The following is a 16,288-nucleotide window of genomic DNA, read 5'->3' as shown; positions in this document are numbered from 1 at the left end:
CTGTCGATGAAAGGCGGAGGTGGTGGTGGTGGTGGTGGTGACATGGGTACGGGCAGGGAGGGGGGATAGGGGTGAAGGTAGGGAGTATGGTGGTGGTAGTGGTGTGATGCATGAGGGTTTTAGTGAGAGTAACGGCTGCGTACACACACACACACACACACACACACACACACACACACACACACACACACACACACACACACACCTGGATGTAGAAGGATAAGTTTTCCTCTCAATCTCCCTCCTTCCCTTCCTCCTCCCCCAACTCTTTTCCTCATGCACTCATTCCTCTCCTCCTCCATCAGTTTCTTCTGCCTTCCTCATGCTCCATCCTTCTACATTCCTTTACCTATTCCTCCTTCCTTCCTTCCTTCCCTGCCTCCTTCATTTCTTCCTTTCTTCCATTCCACTTTTCTTCCTTCATTCCTCTACCTATTCCTCCTTCCTTCATTCCTTCCCCATACCCCCTCCTCCTTACATCCCTGCCTCCTTCATTTCTTCCTTTCTTCCATTCCTCTTTTCTTCCTTCATTCCTCCTCCATTCATTCCTCCTTCATTCCTTCCTTATGCCCCCTCCTACCTTCCTCCCTGCCTCCTTCATTTCTTCCTTTCTTCCATTCCTCTTTTCTTCCTTCATTCCTCCTCCATTCATTCCTCCTTCATTCCTTCCTTATGCCCCCTCCTACCTTCCTCCCTGCTTCCTCCATTCCTACTTTCCTTCCCTGCCTCCCTACCTCTTGTCCTGCTCCATTCATCCCTCCTTCATTCATTCATAATGCCCCTATCTCTTTGCCTCCCTTTCTCCTCCATTCTTTCCTTCTCCCATTCATCTTTTCTTCTTCCTCCTCCTCCTCCTCCTCCTCCTCCTCCTCCCAGAGACAGCCACAGGGTCCACAAGGGTACGTCTCTTGGTCACTCTTTACAGAACTCTCCTTAATGTGTGTTCAAAGGACTTCATTGCATTTTCAGAAACATCACAAATTGACCCCCTTGTGACCTCCCCCCCGTGTGTGTGTGTGTGTGTGTGTGTGTGTGTGAGTGAGAGAGAGAGAGAGAGAGAGAGAGAGAGAGAGAGAGAGAGAGAGAGAGAGAGAGAGAGAGAGAGAGAGAGTTTTTTGAGAGGAAACAGCGTGAAGGAAAGAGTGGCGGAGAGGAATGGACGATCGAGACAGGCCAAGGCTACACACACACACACACACACACACACACAGGAAAATATAACTCATCATCCTTAAAATCTAAATTAATTTATTCTCTCTCTCTCTCTCTCTCTCTCTCTCTCTCTCTCTCTCTCTCATTAGTCTTGTCACAGTTTTTCTTCCGTCTCTCCCTCTTCTCCCTCCGTCCTTCCTCCTCTACTTGTTTTTATACCACATTTATCCTCCCCCACTCTCTCTCTCTCTCTCTCTCTCTCTCTCTCTCTCTCTCTCTCCACACCAACACACACTGCGGGACACGTTCGCTCCTAGTACAAGGCCCCCAGGCTATGGAACGCTCTTCCACACCATGTAACACTATCGAATACCATACAAGTGTTCAGAAAAAGCCTTAAACACTACTTGCTTGATAATGATATAAATGTCAACTAGAATTCTATCGAGAGCACGCTCACACTATTCTGATATTGATTTATATAGCTTAGAAAACTTTTAGCTTAAGGCTTACTTTAAATTGTATGTTATTCAGTTATACTTGTAATGTATAGAAAAGCCATTTTAATGGAATAAAATGATTCTGATTCTGATTCTGATTCTGATTCTGATTCTCTCTCTCTCTCTCTCTCTCTCTCTCTCTCTCTCTCTCTCTCTCTCTCTCTCTCTCTCTCTCTCCATACACAACAGACGAGATGGTAAAGATAAATACAACATCCTAACGAGAGAGAGAGAGAGAGAGAGAGAGAGAGAGAGAGAGAGAGAGAGAGAGAGAGAGAGAGAGAGAGAGAGAGAGAGAGAGAGTCTGTCCTCATTTCCTGATTTACCTCTCTTTAACCATCTCCTCCCTTCCCCACTCCCCCCCTCCCCCCTTTCTCCCCATTTCCCCCCCCTTCCCACTTATGTCACTTGTGTGCTACTTATAGAACCATTTCCTTCCTCTTCTTCTCTGTATTTTCACTTCTCTCTCTCTCTCTCTCTCTCTCTCTCTATTTTTAGTGTTTACTGTTGTCTTCTCGCTTTACTCCCTCGCTGATTCCCTCCCCCCTCCCTCCCTCCCTCCTTTCCTCCCTCCCTCGTGGTTTTTCTCTCCCTTTTTTTTCCTTTCCCATCCCTCCTTCTTTTTCTTTCCCTCCTTGCTTCCCTTCTTTTCTTTTAAATACTTACTTTCCTCTTTTGTTCTCTCTTCCTATATCATTTATTCTCTCTCTCTCTCTCTCTCTCTCTCTCTCTCTCTCTCTCTCTCTCTCTCTCTCTCTCTCTCTCTCTCTCTCTCTCTCTCTCTCATTACTTTCCTGCTTTTCTTGTTTTTGTTCATGAGTGGTGAAGGTGGTGATGACATTGGTGAAGGTGGTGATGACATTGGTGATGGTGGTGTGGAGGTGGCAGTGGTGTTGATAATGGTAGTAGAGGTGATGGTGTTAAAAGGTGGTGGCGGTGGTGGTGGTGGTGGTGATGATGGTGGTATTGGCGGTGGTATCTACAACGAGCGCTTCCCACAAGGTTAATTGAGCACTTCCTTACCTCGTTGAACAGGTGGTGTTGGTGGGGGTGGTGATGGTGCTGATAGTGGTGGGAGTGGGGCTGATAGGAGCGAGGGAGCTATGGGAGTGATGGAGGAGGGTGAGAGAGATACTAGGTGGTGGTGGTAGTGGTGATGCTGGGTATTGGTCGAGGTGGTGGTGGTGATGGTGGTGGTATTAGTGGTGATGATGGGTGCTGGTAAAGGTGGTGGTGATGATGGTGGTGGTGTTGTAATAGTGATGGTGGTGAATTTACTTCTTCTACTACTACTACTACTACTACTACTACTACTTCTACTTCTACTACTACTACTACTACTACTACTACTACTACTGCTACTACTACTACTACCCCACTAACATCATTACTCTATATACCTCCACCACCATTACCACCACAGGACCACCACAACCACCACCACCACTACCATACAATTATTGTCGGGTTCCTTCCATTTCTTATATTGCAAATTTCTCAACCAGTGAATTATTTTTAGCCTCCTCCTCTGCACAGATTCTGACATCTTGATGACCATTCAGTTGTAAGAAGACCAGATGTGAACCGTAATAATGGAGAATAATTTTAAATGATGCTAAATACAGCTTGAGCATGATATGACGTCAGCGCTTCTGTTACTGACGCCCCTTGAAATGTTCCTTAGTAGCTTGTTTGTGCGATTCTTGGCCTGCATCCATTGAGCCTTTGGAATAAACAACACAGCATTCATATTCTCAAACATTGCGGGACTTATACATACACTCACATTTGACAAGGTTTTCGTTGAGGTTGCGTCAATAATTGCAGGGGAGGAAGTTCCATTGGGTAAGTGACAGTTTAACACTTGATCTTGAATGTGAGAAACACTTGTGAGACCCAGATTATATTAATTTGTTGCCTTGAGAAAGAGTTATTAAGCTGACATAAGCGTCTGACATTAGCTGACATAAGGGTTTCGTAGAGGTTGTGTTAGTATTTCCATGAGTAGTTTTATGAGCTCAGTGATACTACCACAAGGATTCTGTACTATGAACGTGAATAGACCCAAGCTAATATCCCTTTTGGCCTTTGGAAATAGTTGTGAGAATGGATCAGTATTCTCAGATGCTTCTGTTCCTCACATCAACCCTTTCCAAAGGCCGAAAAGGAGAGCAGTTGGGTTCTCATGAGTGTTTTTAGATTCATGGTGCAGAAGAATGCTCAAACTACCGCCGCCAGGGTCAGAAAACTACCCATGGAAATGCTCAAAACTCCTATACGAAAGGCAAATATGTGAGATTGGGCGCCGAACTCTGAGAATATTGCGTTTCCAGGTCGGTTATGCAACTGACTCTTCTCTCCCTCCCTCGCACACTCTCCCAGGCGGCGGGATGGCCAACAGGAGCAGCAGCAACAAGTTCGACACCCTCCTGACGAAGCTGGGGACGGGAAAATGGAACTTCCTTATCTTCTTCACCTTCAGCTACTGTACGTGAGAGAGAGAGAGAGAGAGAGAGAGAGAGAGAGAGAGAGAGAGAGAGAGAGAGAGAGAGAGAGAGAGAGAGAGTATACTATAGGGAAGGTAAGTTATTGAAGTTTTATAAAAAGGGAAAGAGAATAGTGTGTAAGTAGTAGTAGTAGTAGTAGTAGTAGTAGTAGTAGTAGTAGTAGTAGTAATCCCTTTCTATGCCCCACTCCTTCCTCTCCCCCATTAACTCCCCCCTCTCCCACTAACACCCCCTCCCCTTTGATTCCTCCCTTCCCTTAATTAACTCCTCCCTCTCTCCTTTGACTCCCCCCTCCCCCCCTTCTACCCCTTCACTATTCATCCATTTATAACTTGGTTGTGTTTATTAAAAGGTTCAAGGTTTAAGTGCTGAAATATATTCTTTGCCAAGCACAAGAACGATATACACAAGCCGCGGACGAGCAAGTGAAAAACATGAGGATGTCGTTGCTGCCAGCCTGTTACTCACACTCTCTCTCTCTCTCTCTCTCTCTCTCTCTCTCTCTCTCTCTCTCTCTCTCTCTCAATCTGCAAGCTATAAAGAATTGTATTGTCACGTGATTCTTGAGTGATATGGAAAACCCCGTGCATAACACACTCCTTGCAAATGAATAGATGAATAAATCTATAAATAAAACCCTTAAAATAATGAATAAGTATCAGAACATACCCTGATAACTTATACCCCCCTTCGAAATGTGTGCATGAGTTGTATGAATGTCAGTATGAATATGGTGATAATGAAAATACACAAATAAAAATAATTAAACAGGAAAATACAACCTTTGAAAAAATAATGAACAGATAATATACCTAAAAAAAGGTTTACCCCCCAAAAAAGTCTGCATGAATATAGTGATGTCAACATAAGCAAATGCATTAAAAACATTAAAATCAAGAAATAAAACCCTTAAAATAATTAAAAATATATCAATATGAACATAAATAGCCCTGGCCCCCTTTTTGATATCTGACCCCCGCCTCCCTCTCGCCCCTCCCCCCCTGTTGCCCCCCAGGGAACATGCACCTGGCCTCCAACACCCTCTCCGGAGCTTTCGTGGCCCCCGCCGTGGGCCACACCTGCCGCCCCCCCGCCCACGGCTACACCCTCGCCACCACCACCTTCACCGCCCAGGGCCAGAACAACACCTCAGAGTGAGTAGCGGGGCGCCGCCATTGTCATTACCACCATCACCACCATTGTCATCACCATTATCATCACCATAATTGTCAGAACCTTTGTCAACACCATTGTCATCATCACCATCATTATCATTATGTCATCACCACAATCATCATCGCCATAATTGTCAGCACCATTTTCATTACCATCATCATCACCACAGTGGCACGCCAGCCCTCGTAACGAGCAACTCGGTCTACCCTTCCCCCGGTTGTAGACTGCTCGCCCGGCTCCTGCTACGGGCTGCCTCGCGCACCCGTTCCTCCGTTCGGCGCGCCTGCCGGCGGGGGCGACCCCCTACACCCGCCCGAGGACTGCATCACCTCGAAACTCCTGCTCCGGGCCGCCATAGCGGTAAAGGCCTGGTTCCCTTAAGGAGATAAATCTTTGAAATGAAAAGAAAAAAAATCATCATCACTGTCATCACCATTATCATCACCACTATCATCATCACCATTGTCATTACCATCACCACCACCATTTTTATTATCATCATCACCACCACCATTGTCATCACCATAATCTCTCCGTCAGAGACCACTGCCACTACCTGGTCAACAGCACGCTCAACGGGGGCTTCGACGAGGTGCCCTGCGACGCCTGGACCTACGACAACACCACCTACACCACCACGCTCACCTCACAGGCAAGACGAGGGGGGGTGAGGGCGGGAGTGAGGGCCGGGGCTTAGAGGACGTGGGGGGCGGGGAGGGAAGAAAGGAAGGACAGAAAGAGCGATGAAAGGATGAGAAAAAGAAGGAGAAGCGAAAAACAACGAAGAATGGGAGGACGAGGGGCGTTGGTAGAGGGCGGAGGATGGGGGCTGGGGTAGGGGGGGAAGGGTTGGGGGTAGGGCGGAGAGAGAGAGAGAGAGAGAGAGAGAGAGAGAGAGAGAGAGAGAGACGAATGGGTGAAGGGACTGTGGAGTGGATTAGAACGGGGAAAACGAGGGAAGGAAGGAAAAGGGAGTTGAAGGAAGAAAGGGAGGAACTAAAGGGAAGGGATGGAGTGAAGGTTGGAAGCAAGAAAGGGTGGAAGGTAGGGTGGGAGGATTGAAAAGACGGAAGGGTGGAGAAAGTTAAGAACCACTGGACTAAATTAACTGACTAACTGAATGATTGACAATCATTCAGTTAGTCAGTTAATTTAGTCCAGTGGTTCTTAACTTTTTCAGAGGCGCTGAATCCTTACAGTAGCCAAACCCCTCAAGTATATATATATATATATATATATATATATATATATATATATATATATATATATATATATATATATATATATATATATATATATATATATATATATATATATATATATATATATATATACATAAGCTGCGGCAATTTCGTTTGCCATGACATAGCCTACTATCTCTCGCTTTCTGCTACCTCTAAAAAATCAACACTATTGGTATATAAATGTACGTAGTTATTCTTATAATCGCTCTTCCTTAGGGCTATTTATTAGTTTATTACCACAAATATTAGGAACATATTTCAGGAATAATGACAGGACGGACGATGAAAGAAATAAGAAGGTTCTTGCCTTAGGCCGATGTTTCCGTTATGACTCCGTAGCATCACTACACATTATGACTAAGCCAGGCCTAAAAATATACCAAGAAATATTACAGTAAATGAGTTAATTAGACTGTAGCCTAGCACTTTGTAGTAGTAAAAAGTAGTAAAGAAAGTCTAGCCTCAACAGTCGCTCAGTCGCTGGCATTGTCCGTTTACGTGGCGTTCTGAATTAGTTTTGTTATGAATGTCGTTTCAGATTAATTTATAAAAGTTCAAAAGGCACATTCTTATCATTAAAGATATTATTGCATTTGTTTTTATCGGTGCAATCTGTTACCTTACAACTCACAAAGGGTTTTGGAAGGAATACAAAGTCAATTTTATGTGCATCAGAACAAGTTAAGAATTGACCAATGAGCGCTCAGTACCATCACCCATGCAATGATACCAAGTCCGTGGGTCCACCCCTGAAGGAAAATCTCCGCCAGCTCTCGTGGAACCGACTATAGTGATTTAATCAGTTAATGAAATACTGCATCATCTACATATTTGCATAATGTGTGTTTACCTGACCGGCTATATTTGCCTGTTTTATGATTTTACTTATCTGAGAATCTATACTTTCTCTCTCTCTCTCTCTCTCTCTCTCTCTCTCTCTCTCTCTCTCTCTCTCTCTCTCTCTCTCTCTCTCTTCACAACTTTATGTATTATCAATTTGTATGTCTATCTATACTATCTATTGTCTCCACCTGCAGTTTATCTCTCTCTATATCTCTCTCTCTCTCTCTCTCTCTCTCTCTCTCTCTCTCTCTCTCTCTCTCTCTCTCTCTCTCTCTCTCTCTCTCTATATATATATATATATATATATATATATATGTGTGTGTGTGTGTGTGTGTGTGTGTGTGTGTGTGTGTACCTGTCAATCCAATGTTCCTCTCTTTATTTTCATCACTACGTATTTACCTGTCAATCTGTCTATACTATACCTGTCAGTCTGTTGTCTTCACCCGTCTTCTTTTCTTTTCTACTTCTTGTTTTTTTCTTATCCTTCTCATTCTAATCCTTCCCCTTCCTCTTCCTCCTTCTTCGTTTGACCTGCATCACTTTGTCCCGCAGTTCAACTTGGTGTGTTCGTCGGAGTACCTGCGCGCCACCTACCAGAGCCTATACATGTTCGGGACCTTGTTCGGAGCGCCCATCAACGGCATCCTCGCTGACAGGTGACGCGGCGACCCCCTCGGTGGTACTTGGAGAGGCTGGGACGGCGTAAGGATTAGGGGAGAAAAGGGAAGGGGAGTGGCATAAAACTACCCACGTGCTGTCATGAAGATCACCTATCAATCTGGATTCTAGATTCTCTAAAGAGAGGCTCAAAGATAAACTCCGGAGGGCAGCACGAGGCAAGCAAAATGGCGCCCCTATAAACACTTACCTGCGTCATAATGGGGTGGGCCCGACCGTCAGACCCCACCAAGAAAAACCTACCGGCGCCATAGACCGAAACGTAAAGAAAAAGGGGGGAACGGGGTGGGGTGAAGGGGAGAAGAGGCGTGGGGAACAGGCGAGGGAGATGAGGGAAAGATAAAGGGACGGGAGAGGAGGGAAGGAAGAGGGGAGAGGAGGGAAGAGAGGAAAGGAGACTTAGGGGAGAGAAGAGGGAGGCGAGGCTGGGGAGGGGTAGGAAAGGGTGGTGGAGAGGGAAGAGAGAAGGCAAAGGGAAGAAGGGAGGGGAGGTGAAGTGAAAAGGGAAGGGAGTGAAGAAGGAATGTGAGGGGAAGAAGGGAAAGGAGGAAATAAGGGAGAGAAAAGGGCAGGGAATGGGAGGGATGTTCTACGTTCTGTGTAAGGTTAGGAAGTGCCTGGAGAGAGAAGGAAAGGAATGCAGTCTTGCGTTATGGAAGTGTGTTGGCAAGAAACCGGGATAAAGAAAAGGAGGAGAAGGAGTTTCTAGGAGAGGAGGTTCTTTGCTATATGTGCTACTTATCTCTAGACCCTCCCTCCCCCTTCACAGGTTCGGCCGCAAGACGACGCTCACCCTAGGCGTCCTTCTGTTCTTCTCCCTGGCCGTGGCGAGCTGCTGGCTGTCCACCCTGGCCTCCGTGCTGGCCTTCCGCTTCATCCTGGGCCTCCTCCATCCCGTGGTGCTGCAGACCGGCTATATACTGGGTAAGGGGGATAAAGAGGGGAGGGGGCGAGGAGGGACGGGACAGGAGGGGAGGGGACAGGGGAAGAGGAAGGCAGGGGGGCTCCTTACCCACTTACCTATTACCCACACCTTTATTCTATATCCTATTTGTCTATCTACCTCCTCCGTGGTGGAGTGATATTAGCACGCTTAGTTGCGAATCCGCGGGCCTGGGTTCGAATCCCGGCCCGTGCAGTCGGCGTGCAGCTCACTCACCCAGCTGTCGATCCTACTTTTCTGTCTGGTCGATAAATGAGTACCTGGGGAAACCTGGGGAAGGTAAACTTTGGTAACGCGGATGCCACACTGACCCTGTGTCCCGGGGTAGGCCTAATGAGTTATATCCTGCCCCAGGCTCAAGGGCCAATGTATCGGAGATGAGCACCGACGCCACGTGCAACTTTAGCATGTGCCCCCAACTTTACATTTTCCTACGTAGCTACCTATCTACCCTTGTGTATCTACCTATATACATACTACCTATACAATAACCTATCTTTCTCCACCTACCTCCTTACCCGCCCGCGGCCGCAGCCCTGGAGGTGTGTGAGCCGCGCCACCGCTCCGTGCTGGGCATCGTGATATCTTGTCCGTGGGCGCTGGGGACCATGGCGTGGGGCGGCATGGCCTACCTCATCAGGGACTGGCGGTGGCTGCAGCTCGCCGTCAACATCCCCGGCCTCTTCCTCTTCCCGGCGCTCTGGTAGGTCCTGGAAAGACAGATAGTTGTTGCGGCGCCGTGAATGTACGCCCCAATTCAATTAATCAGTCATACAAATACCGCCGCAAGATTTTATCCTTTTAAATTTGCTTCTATAAACCTCTATTTCCTTTGTCTTGAGTCTGTCTCGCTCTCTCGTCTTCGACCCCTTTTTTTCTCCCTTCCTCGGCGTCAGTTCACAGTTCTCATGTTAACAAGTTTTGATCCTTAACTACGACTACTGCAATTGGTGCTCTTATAACCTTGTCTTTCTTTTCCTTTGGTGTTTGTCTCGCTGTCTCGTCTTCAAACACTTTCTTTTCTCGTTTCTCTGCTCACAGTTCTTGTCTTGCCCTCAGCTGAAACCCCTATTTCTCTCCTCTTTTCTCGGCTCCAGCTCACAGTACTTGCCTTGCCCCTAACTAAAACCTCAAACCCATTTGATAATCTTCCCCTAAACTTCATCTATAACCCATTCACTCGTAACCTTAAACCCCTTTCACAATCTTCCCCTCACTTATCTCCCTAACTTACTAACCCCATTCTTCCTCCCCCGTCGGCTCCAGCTTTCAGTACTCATTTTGCCCTTAACTGTAAAAAAAAAAAAAAAAAAAAAAAAAAAAAAAAACAAACCCCTATCACAATCTTCCCCTTCACTATCTCCCTAACTTCTCCCTTCCTCCCTGGTGGCGGCGGCAGGTTCCTGGACGAGTCGCCGCGCTGGCTCATCGTGAACGGGCACTTCGAGCGGGCCAAGGAGGTGATGGAGCGCGCCGCCAAGTGGAACAAGAAGACGCTGCCGCCGCAGGAGGAGCTCGAGCACCTCATGGTTGCCATCCAGCGGGAGGTGAGAGAGAGAGAGAGAGAGAGAGAGAGAGAGAGAGAGAGAGAGAGAGAGAGAGAAGATAGATGGATAGATAGACAGATGGAGAGATGAAGAGATGAGTCTGATAGACAGATAGATAGATAGACAGAAACATCAGTAGACGGATAAATAGACAGAAAGACAGATGGATATAGATAGACAGACAGAAAGATCAATAGACGAACAGGTGGATAACCAAAGAGAAAGAGCGCTATTGCACGAATTAATTTAGTCATACATAAAAGATTAGTGTTCTCAACCATTTTCTTTGGATAAAACATTTCCCGCTTATGCTAATCAATTTAAAACAGAAAAAACGGGTTGATTAAGTGATTCAAAGAGAGAGAGGGGGGGAGGGAGTCTGTGTTTACTGTGTCTGTGACTGCTCCTTACTCCTCGTCTGTTCTGCGTCAGGCGAGGGTCGGGCAGCGGGCGCCGAAGGAGAACCGTCAAGAGGACCGAGATCGAAGCGGCTACAGGAAGAAGGCGTGGAACGTGATGCTGCGGCTCTTCATACTTTTCAGGTGGGCTGCAGAAGGAGGAGGAGGAGGAGGAGGAAGAGAGGGAGGAGAAGGAGGAGGAACGCTAACTGTTTACTCACTTTCTTCTCTTCCTCTTCCTTTTCCTTCTCTTTTCCTTCGTTACACTCATTCTCATCCTTCAGTTTATCCTCGTGTCCTTCATCTTCTACATGTTCTTGAAGATCATCAAATGCAACCCATTCTCCTATACTCCTCCTCCTCATGTTATTCCTTTCTCATCCTTTCTCTAGCCACGTATTTCCTTTGGTATACTTGTTCTCAGCTTTCTATTCATTCTCGTGTTCTTTGACATATACTTGCAGAGACACGCAAGTCCTCGTCGACGGACCGACTTGGTCGGCTAGATTTCGATTGCCGATAGAGTCGGTCTGTCGGCATCCTGCTACGGGCCGCCTTTCGCAAAGGCCCGTGCTCCCTCGTGCAGGGAGAGAGCAATCTTTTCCCTCTTCGGACAAGGGCCCGTTCCCCTAGTGATACTAGGGGATAAATCTTAAAAAAAAAAAAAACATATCCTTGCAAACCACTTTCCTTTCCTCTTCCTTCTCCTTCTCCAGTTACTCCCTGTCTCATCCTTTCTCTATCCACCCTTTTTCCTCCTGTTACTCCTCCTCATCCTCACTCTCTCACTGGCCTCGTCACCCTCGTCCTCAGCCTTCATTCAGTCCTTTCTCGTGTATCTCATCTTCTACGGCATGTTCTTTAAGACCCTCAGATGTAACCCATTTTCCTCCTGTTACTCCTCCTCGTCCTCACTCTCTCACTTCCAGAACGCCCCGTCTCCGCCTCGTCACCCTCGTCCTCAGCCTTCAGTTCTTCCTCGTGGCCCTCATTTTCTACGGCATGTCGCTGAACGCCGTCAACTACAGCGCCGACCCCTTCCTCTACATGACGCTCTCTGGCCTGGTGGAGGTGCCGGCGTACACCCTGACAGCGCCCATCATCGCTAGGCTGGGCAGGAAGAGGCCGACGATCGCGTTCTACACCATCAGTGGTGTTGTGATTGTGGCTGTAGCGTTTATTCCACCTGGTATGTGTGTGTGTGTGTGTGTGTGTGTTTCCTTGTCTCTTCCTAAAAAAACTGTGCTGATATTACTCTTACTGATGTTACTATTGCTGTTATTGTTCCTGCTACAACAACAACAACAACAACAACAACAACTTTTGCTATTATCGCCCCCGCTACCATAGTCGGTTTCATTTCATCTGTCCATCAACAAAGCGGGATTTTTGATAGATAGATGCACATTTCCAGTTCGTGAATACGTGAAAATCAACTGTTGTGATAGATTTTCAAGTTAATTTTTCAATGATATATTTGAATATTTATGTATACGAAAAAAAAACTCAGTCCTTATATATCCCAAACATGCCGATTTACTTCGATAAAGCACCAAACAAGCACACGAAAAGGCAAGCTTGTATCAAACAGTAAGTATAGTCAGATCATACTCGAACGATCTGTGGACTTTTAAATAACTATAATTCATCTCATTTCAGGTACATTAGTAGACGTCTGGCTCTGCAAGTATACAAATAATGTCTGTTTTAATAATTAATTGCGTGTAAATAACGATTAATATTCGAAATAACATGGAATACTGAGTAACAACTGTTGAATGTGATACTACGTAGGCTATTTCGAATATTACCCATGTTATTCACATGCAACATTTTATAAAAATTTCTTATGTATAGAGGTTTTGCAGTGACGTCACGAAATAGCGTCGTCTGCACCTTGTGCGTCGTCTGCAAACCCGCTGGTGGTCACCTCCCCAGCAGAGTGAGCAGACGCACCGCGTGTGCCCCATTCCTAAGTCACTACCCGCGGGCAAATGGCAGGACCTTCAGCATCATTTGTGTTAAGTGATTACGCGAGATCTCTTGAGAATGCTGCGAAGCTAAATAAAGCTAAAAGTTGGAGGAGGAGACTGGTAGACTGGCTGTCTAGCTGGCTGGCTGGCTGTCTGGTTGCCTGGTGGGTTGATTGGCTGGCTGATTGGTAAAGTGACTGTCTGTCTAGCTGACCGATTGGATGGCTGGCTGGTTGAGTGGGTGACTGACTGGGTGGTTGACTGACTGGCTGATTGGTTGGCTGGTTGACTGGCTGATTGATTGGTTGGCTGACTGTCTGGCTGGTCGGTTGACTGGCTGTCCCTCTGCCTGGCCGATCTGTTGCTGACCAGTGATGCCCAGGTAGGCAGCACAGGCAGGCAAACAGGTGAGGGCTAGTGACGACAGGTGAGGGCAGGTGACGGCGTCACCTTACACTACGCACTCTTGGTCACTTCCCTGCGTACACATATACTCCACCCAGCACTGAGCTCTGTCCCTCTGTGCACTTTGCCTCCACTGAATTTCCTTTCCTATTTTCTTCCCCTGCTTGAGCGCCGCCATGCGTGTTTACCTCCGCCAGCTCATGTAAATCCCGTTCCAGAGTAATCCCCCGCCACACAATAAGCTAGGGGACCCGGGGCAATATCTAAATGAGTGTTACCTCATGTAATAATCTGATCAGTCTTGCTTGTAATATTTACCTCTGGCAAAATGAGCACTACAGAGTCGAGATGAAGCAGACGGCCGCCAGTTTTCCCTCCTCACAACTGCTATCCACTTCCCCCGCTCTTCTGGATTCACTGGAAATCTATAAAATGACACAGCATCTCTCCCGTGTCGGTTAGAACATCCAACCGCATAGCATACGTATCCCATGACGAACACACAGAGCACTTGTGCAGCCCCCACCAAGGTTTGGTTTGATAAGTGACTACCACCACTGACCACCAAGATGGCCGTGCAGGCCCGCGCTACCCCCGCACCCCCACTGATGACGTCAGCTGCAAAACCTCTATAGGCACTTGTAGAGCCAGACGTCATTTTATATACCTGCAATGAGATGAATTATAAGTATTTGAAAGGCTATAACTCGTTCGAGTATGATCTGACCATACTGTGTGATACAAGCTTGTCTTTCGTGTGCTTGTACGGTATATTATCGATGCAAATCGGCATGTTTGCGGTTTCTATAAGAAGACTTGAGGGTTCTTTGTATACATAAACATCGAAATATATCACTGAAAATAAAAAGTTGAACTTCACGCAATCACAAACCAACAATGCGCAAGTGCCACATCTACGTTCGCGAGTGGACAGATGTAATGAAACAAACTGTACCACTACAACAATAACAACTTCTTCTACTACTACTATTACTACTACTACTAATACTAATACTAATACTACTACTGCTACTGCTATGTCTGTCAGGGCACCGGTGGGTGGTCATGGCGCTGGCACTGACGGGTCGCATGTGTATCAGCGCCGCCTTCCAGCTGCTCTACCTCTATAGCGTGGAGCTGCTCCCGACGGAGGTGCGGCTGCAGGCGCTGGGCTTCAACACCATCGCGTCCAGGCTGGGCTCCATGATTTCCCCCTTCGTCACGGAACTGCTGGTGGGTACTCTTGCGGCGGCTAACGCACTCAGGACCTCGTCCTGTCTCTTTGATTATCAGTTTCGATCCCTTTCCTAGTAGTGGGGTCTTGTTTATTCGTTTTATTCTCTCTCTCTCTCTCTCTCTCTCTCTCTCTCTCTCTCTCTCTCTCTCTCTCTCTCTCTCTCTCTCTAACTCTCGAGCTCTCTCACTCACTCACTCACTCACTCACTCTCATTCGCTCGCCCACTTACTCCATCAGTCACACGTGGTCCTTCACTCTATCGCTCAAGGTGAAATCAGGTTCATTCACTCACTCATTCACTCTGAGTGCCTCGTGTTTGTTTCATGGCTGTACACATGCCTTCTGCCCCATGCTCGTGTGAACCGGCCTTGTCTTGATTCCCTAACCTGTCCCCTTGACCCTCTTTCGGCAGTACCAGAGCCTCATTTAGCTACCCCTCCAAGTCCTCCCCTGAATGTCTCGTGTCCCGTGCTCCAGGGTCCCGTGTACCCCTCGGCGCCGTCGCTTGTGTTCGGCATCGGGGCCTTCGCGGCGGCGCTGTTGACGCTGCCGCTGTGGGAGACGCTCGGCCACATGCTGCCCGACACCATCACCGACCTGGAGGAAGGCCGCTGCCGCCCCCTCAGGTACGAGAGAGAGAGAGAGAGAGAGAGAGAGAGAGAGAGAGAGAGAGAGAGAGAGAGAGAGAGAGAGAGAGAGAGAGAGAGAGAGAGACTTGCTTCCACCTTCTTCCTTCCCTCCAAGTGTTGTGTTTCACCTCAAGAGTGTCTGTGGGCACCTCTGTACCCGGGGCGGTGTTCTCGAGGCCCTGTTCTAATCCTTCATGCCCAAGTATTAAGAGGTTAAGTCAGGTTTTAGGTCAAGGATACGGTTCCTTATAAGTTTTCTGCCACTCTGAAATCCACGACTTATAGAATCCACAAGAAATGGATGAAGCATGTATAGTATGCCTTCCTTCCCTTCCCTTCGTAACGGTGTGTGTGTGTGTGTGTGTGTGTGTGTGTGTGTGAGAGAGAGAGAGAGAGAGAGAGATCACTAATGATGGTATGCTGTTATTATTATTTTTTTCATCAGTGCGCGAGAGGCGGAGGACGAAGACGAGGAGACGGAGATGGCCAAACTGCGTGCGTGAGTGTGTGTGTGTGTGTGTGTGTGTGTGTGTGTGTGTGCTGAAAGTGTCCCGTTATACTGTTATGTGAAATGTTTATACTGATTATACATATTATATTAATGTAAACCGATTTCGTTTTTTTTCCCCTATGAAAACGAGGTAACCAGGTGCACAGCACAGGGCAGGAGGATGGGCAGGAGGTGGGCGGTATGATGGTAGAGGAGAGGGGGGGGGTGCCCCCTACGGGGGCGTTATTATATTTGCGGAAAAAGTTGGAATATTTATCATCTTAACAAGAGCGTGGGCTAATATGCAAGGGGGGCGTGGAGGGAAAGACCTACAGACGACCTCCAGCGACCTGCAGGTCGCGGGAGGTCTCACATGGTAGTGCGTGCGATCGTCATGTGTCTCCGTCTGTCCTGCGACCGACGGAGGTTTTAGGTCATGCTCTAAAACCTCCAGCCGACCTCTCAGGTCGCTGCCGGTCGTAAAAAAGGTTGCCGTCCGGTGGCCGAATGGACTGCGTCTGGACGGCAAGTGTACTGCCACCGGTGGCTGACAGTTGACCATT

At 47.3% G+C, this 16,288-nt stretch overlaps 1 protein-coding gene across 1 annotated transcript in view; it reads left to right on the top strand.

The window, feature by feature from the left end:
- LOC126981579 (organic cation transporter protein-like) overlaps positions 1-16,288 on the top strand; it is a 45,747-nt gene that overhangs the window by 3,947 nt on the left and 25,512 nt on the right. Inside the window, exons 2-13 of the mRNA XM_050832992.1 lie at positions 4,035-4,139; positions 5,175-5,313; positions 5,876-5,987; positions 7,978-8,081; positions 8,873-9,027; positions 9,581-9,749; positions 10,446-10,593; positions 11,026-11,135; positions 11,921-12,180; positions 14,418-14,602; positions 15,084-15,232; positions 15,681-15,775. Coding sequence (XP_050688949.1) covers positions 4,043-4,139; positions 5,175-5,313; positions 5,876-5,987; positions 7,978-8,081; positions 8,873-9,027; positions 9,581-9,749; positions 10,446-10,593; positions 11,026-11,135; positions 11,921-12,180; positions 14,418-14,602; positions 15,084-15,232; positions 15,681-15,738 — 1,686 coding nt within the window. The 5' untranslated portion in view covers positions 4,035-4,042 and the 3' untranslated portion in view covers positions 15,739-15,775. The remainder of the gene's footprint in view (positions 1-4,034; positions 4,140-5,174; positions 5,314-5,875; positions 5,988-7,977; positions 8,082-8,872; positions 9,028-9,580; positions 9,750-10,445; positions 10,594-11,025; positions 11,136-11,920; positions 12,181-14,417; positions 14,603-15,083; positions 15,233-15,680; positions 15,776-16,288) is intronic.

The sequence above is a fragment of the Eriocheir sinensis genome, chromosome 4 (assembly GCF_024679095.1).
Source record: "Eriocheir sinensis breed Jianghai 21 chromosome 4, ASM2467909v1, whole genome shotgun sequence".
Lineage (NCBI taxonomy): Eukaryota > Metazoa > Arthropoda > Malacostraca > Decapoda > Varunidae > Eriocheir > Eriocheir sinensis.
This window is presented reverse-complemented; position numbering and strand designations above follow the sequence as displayed.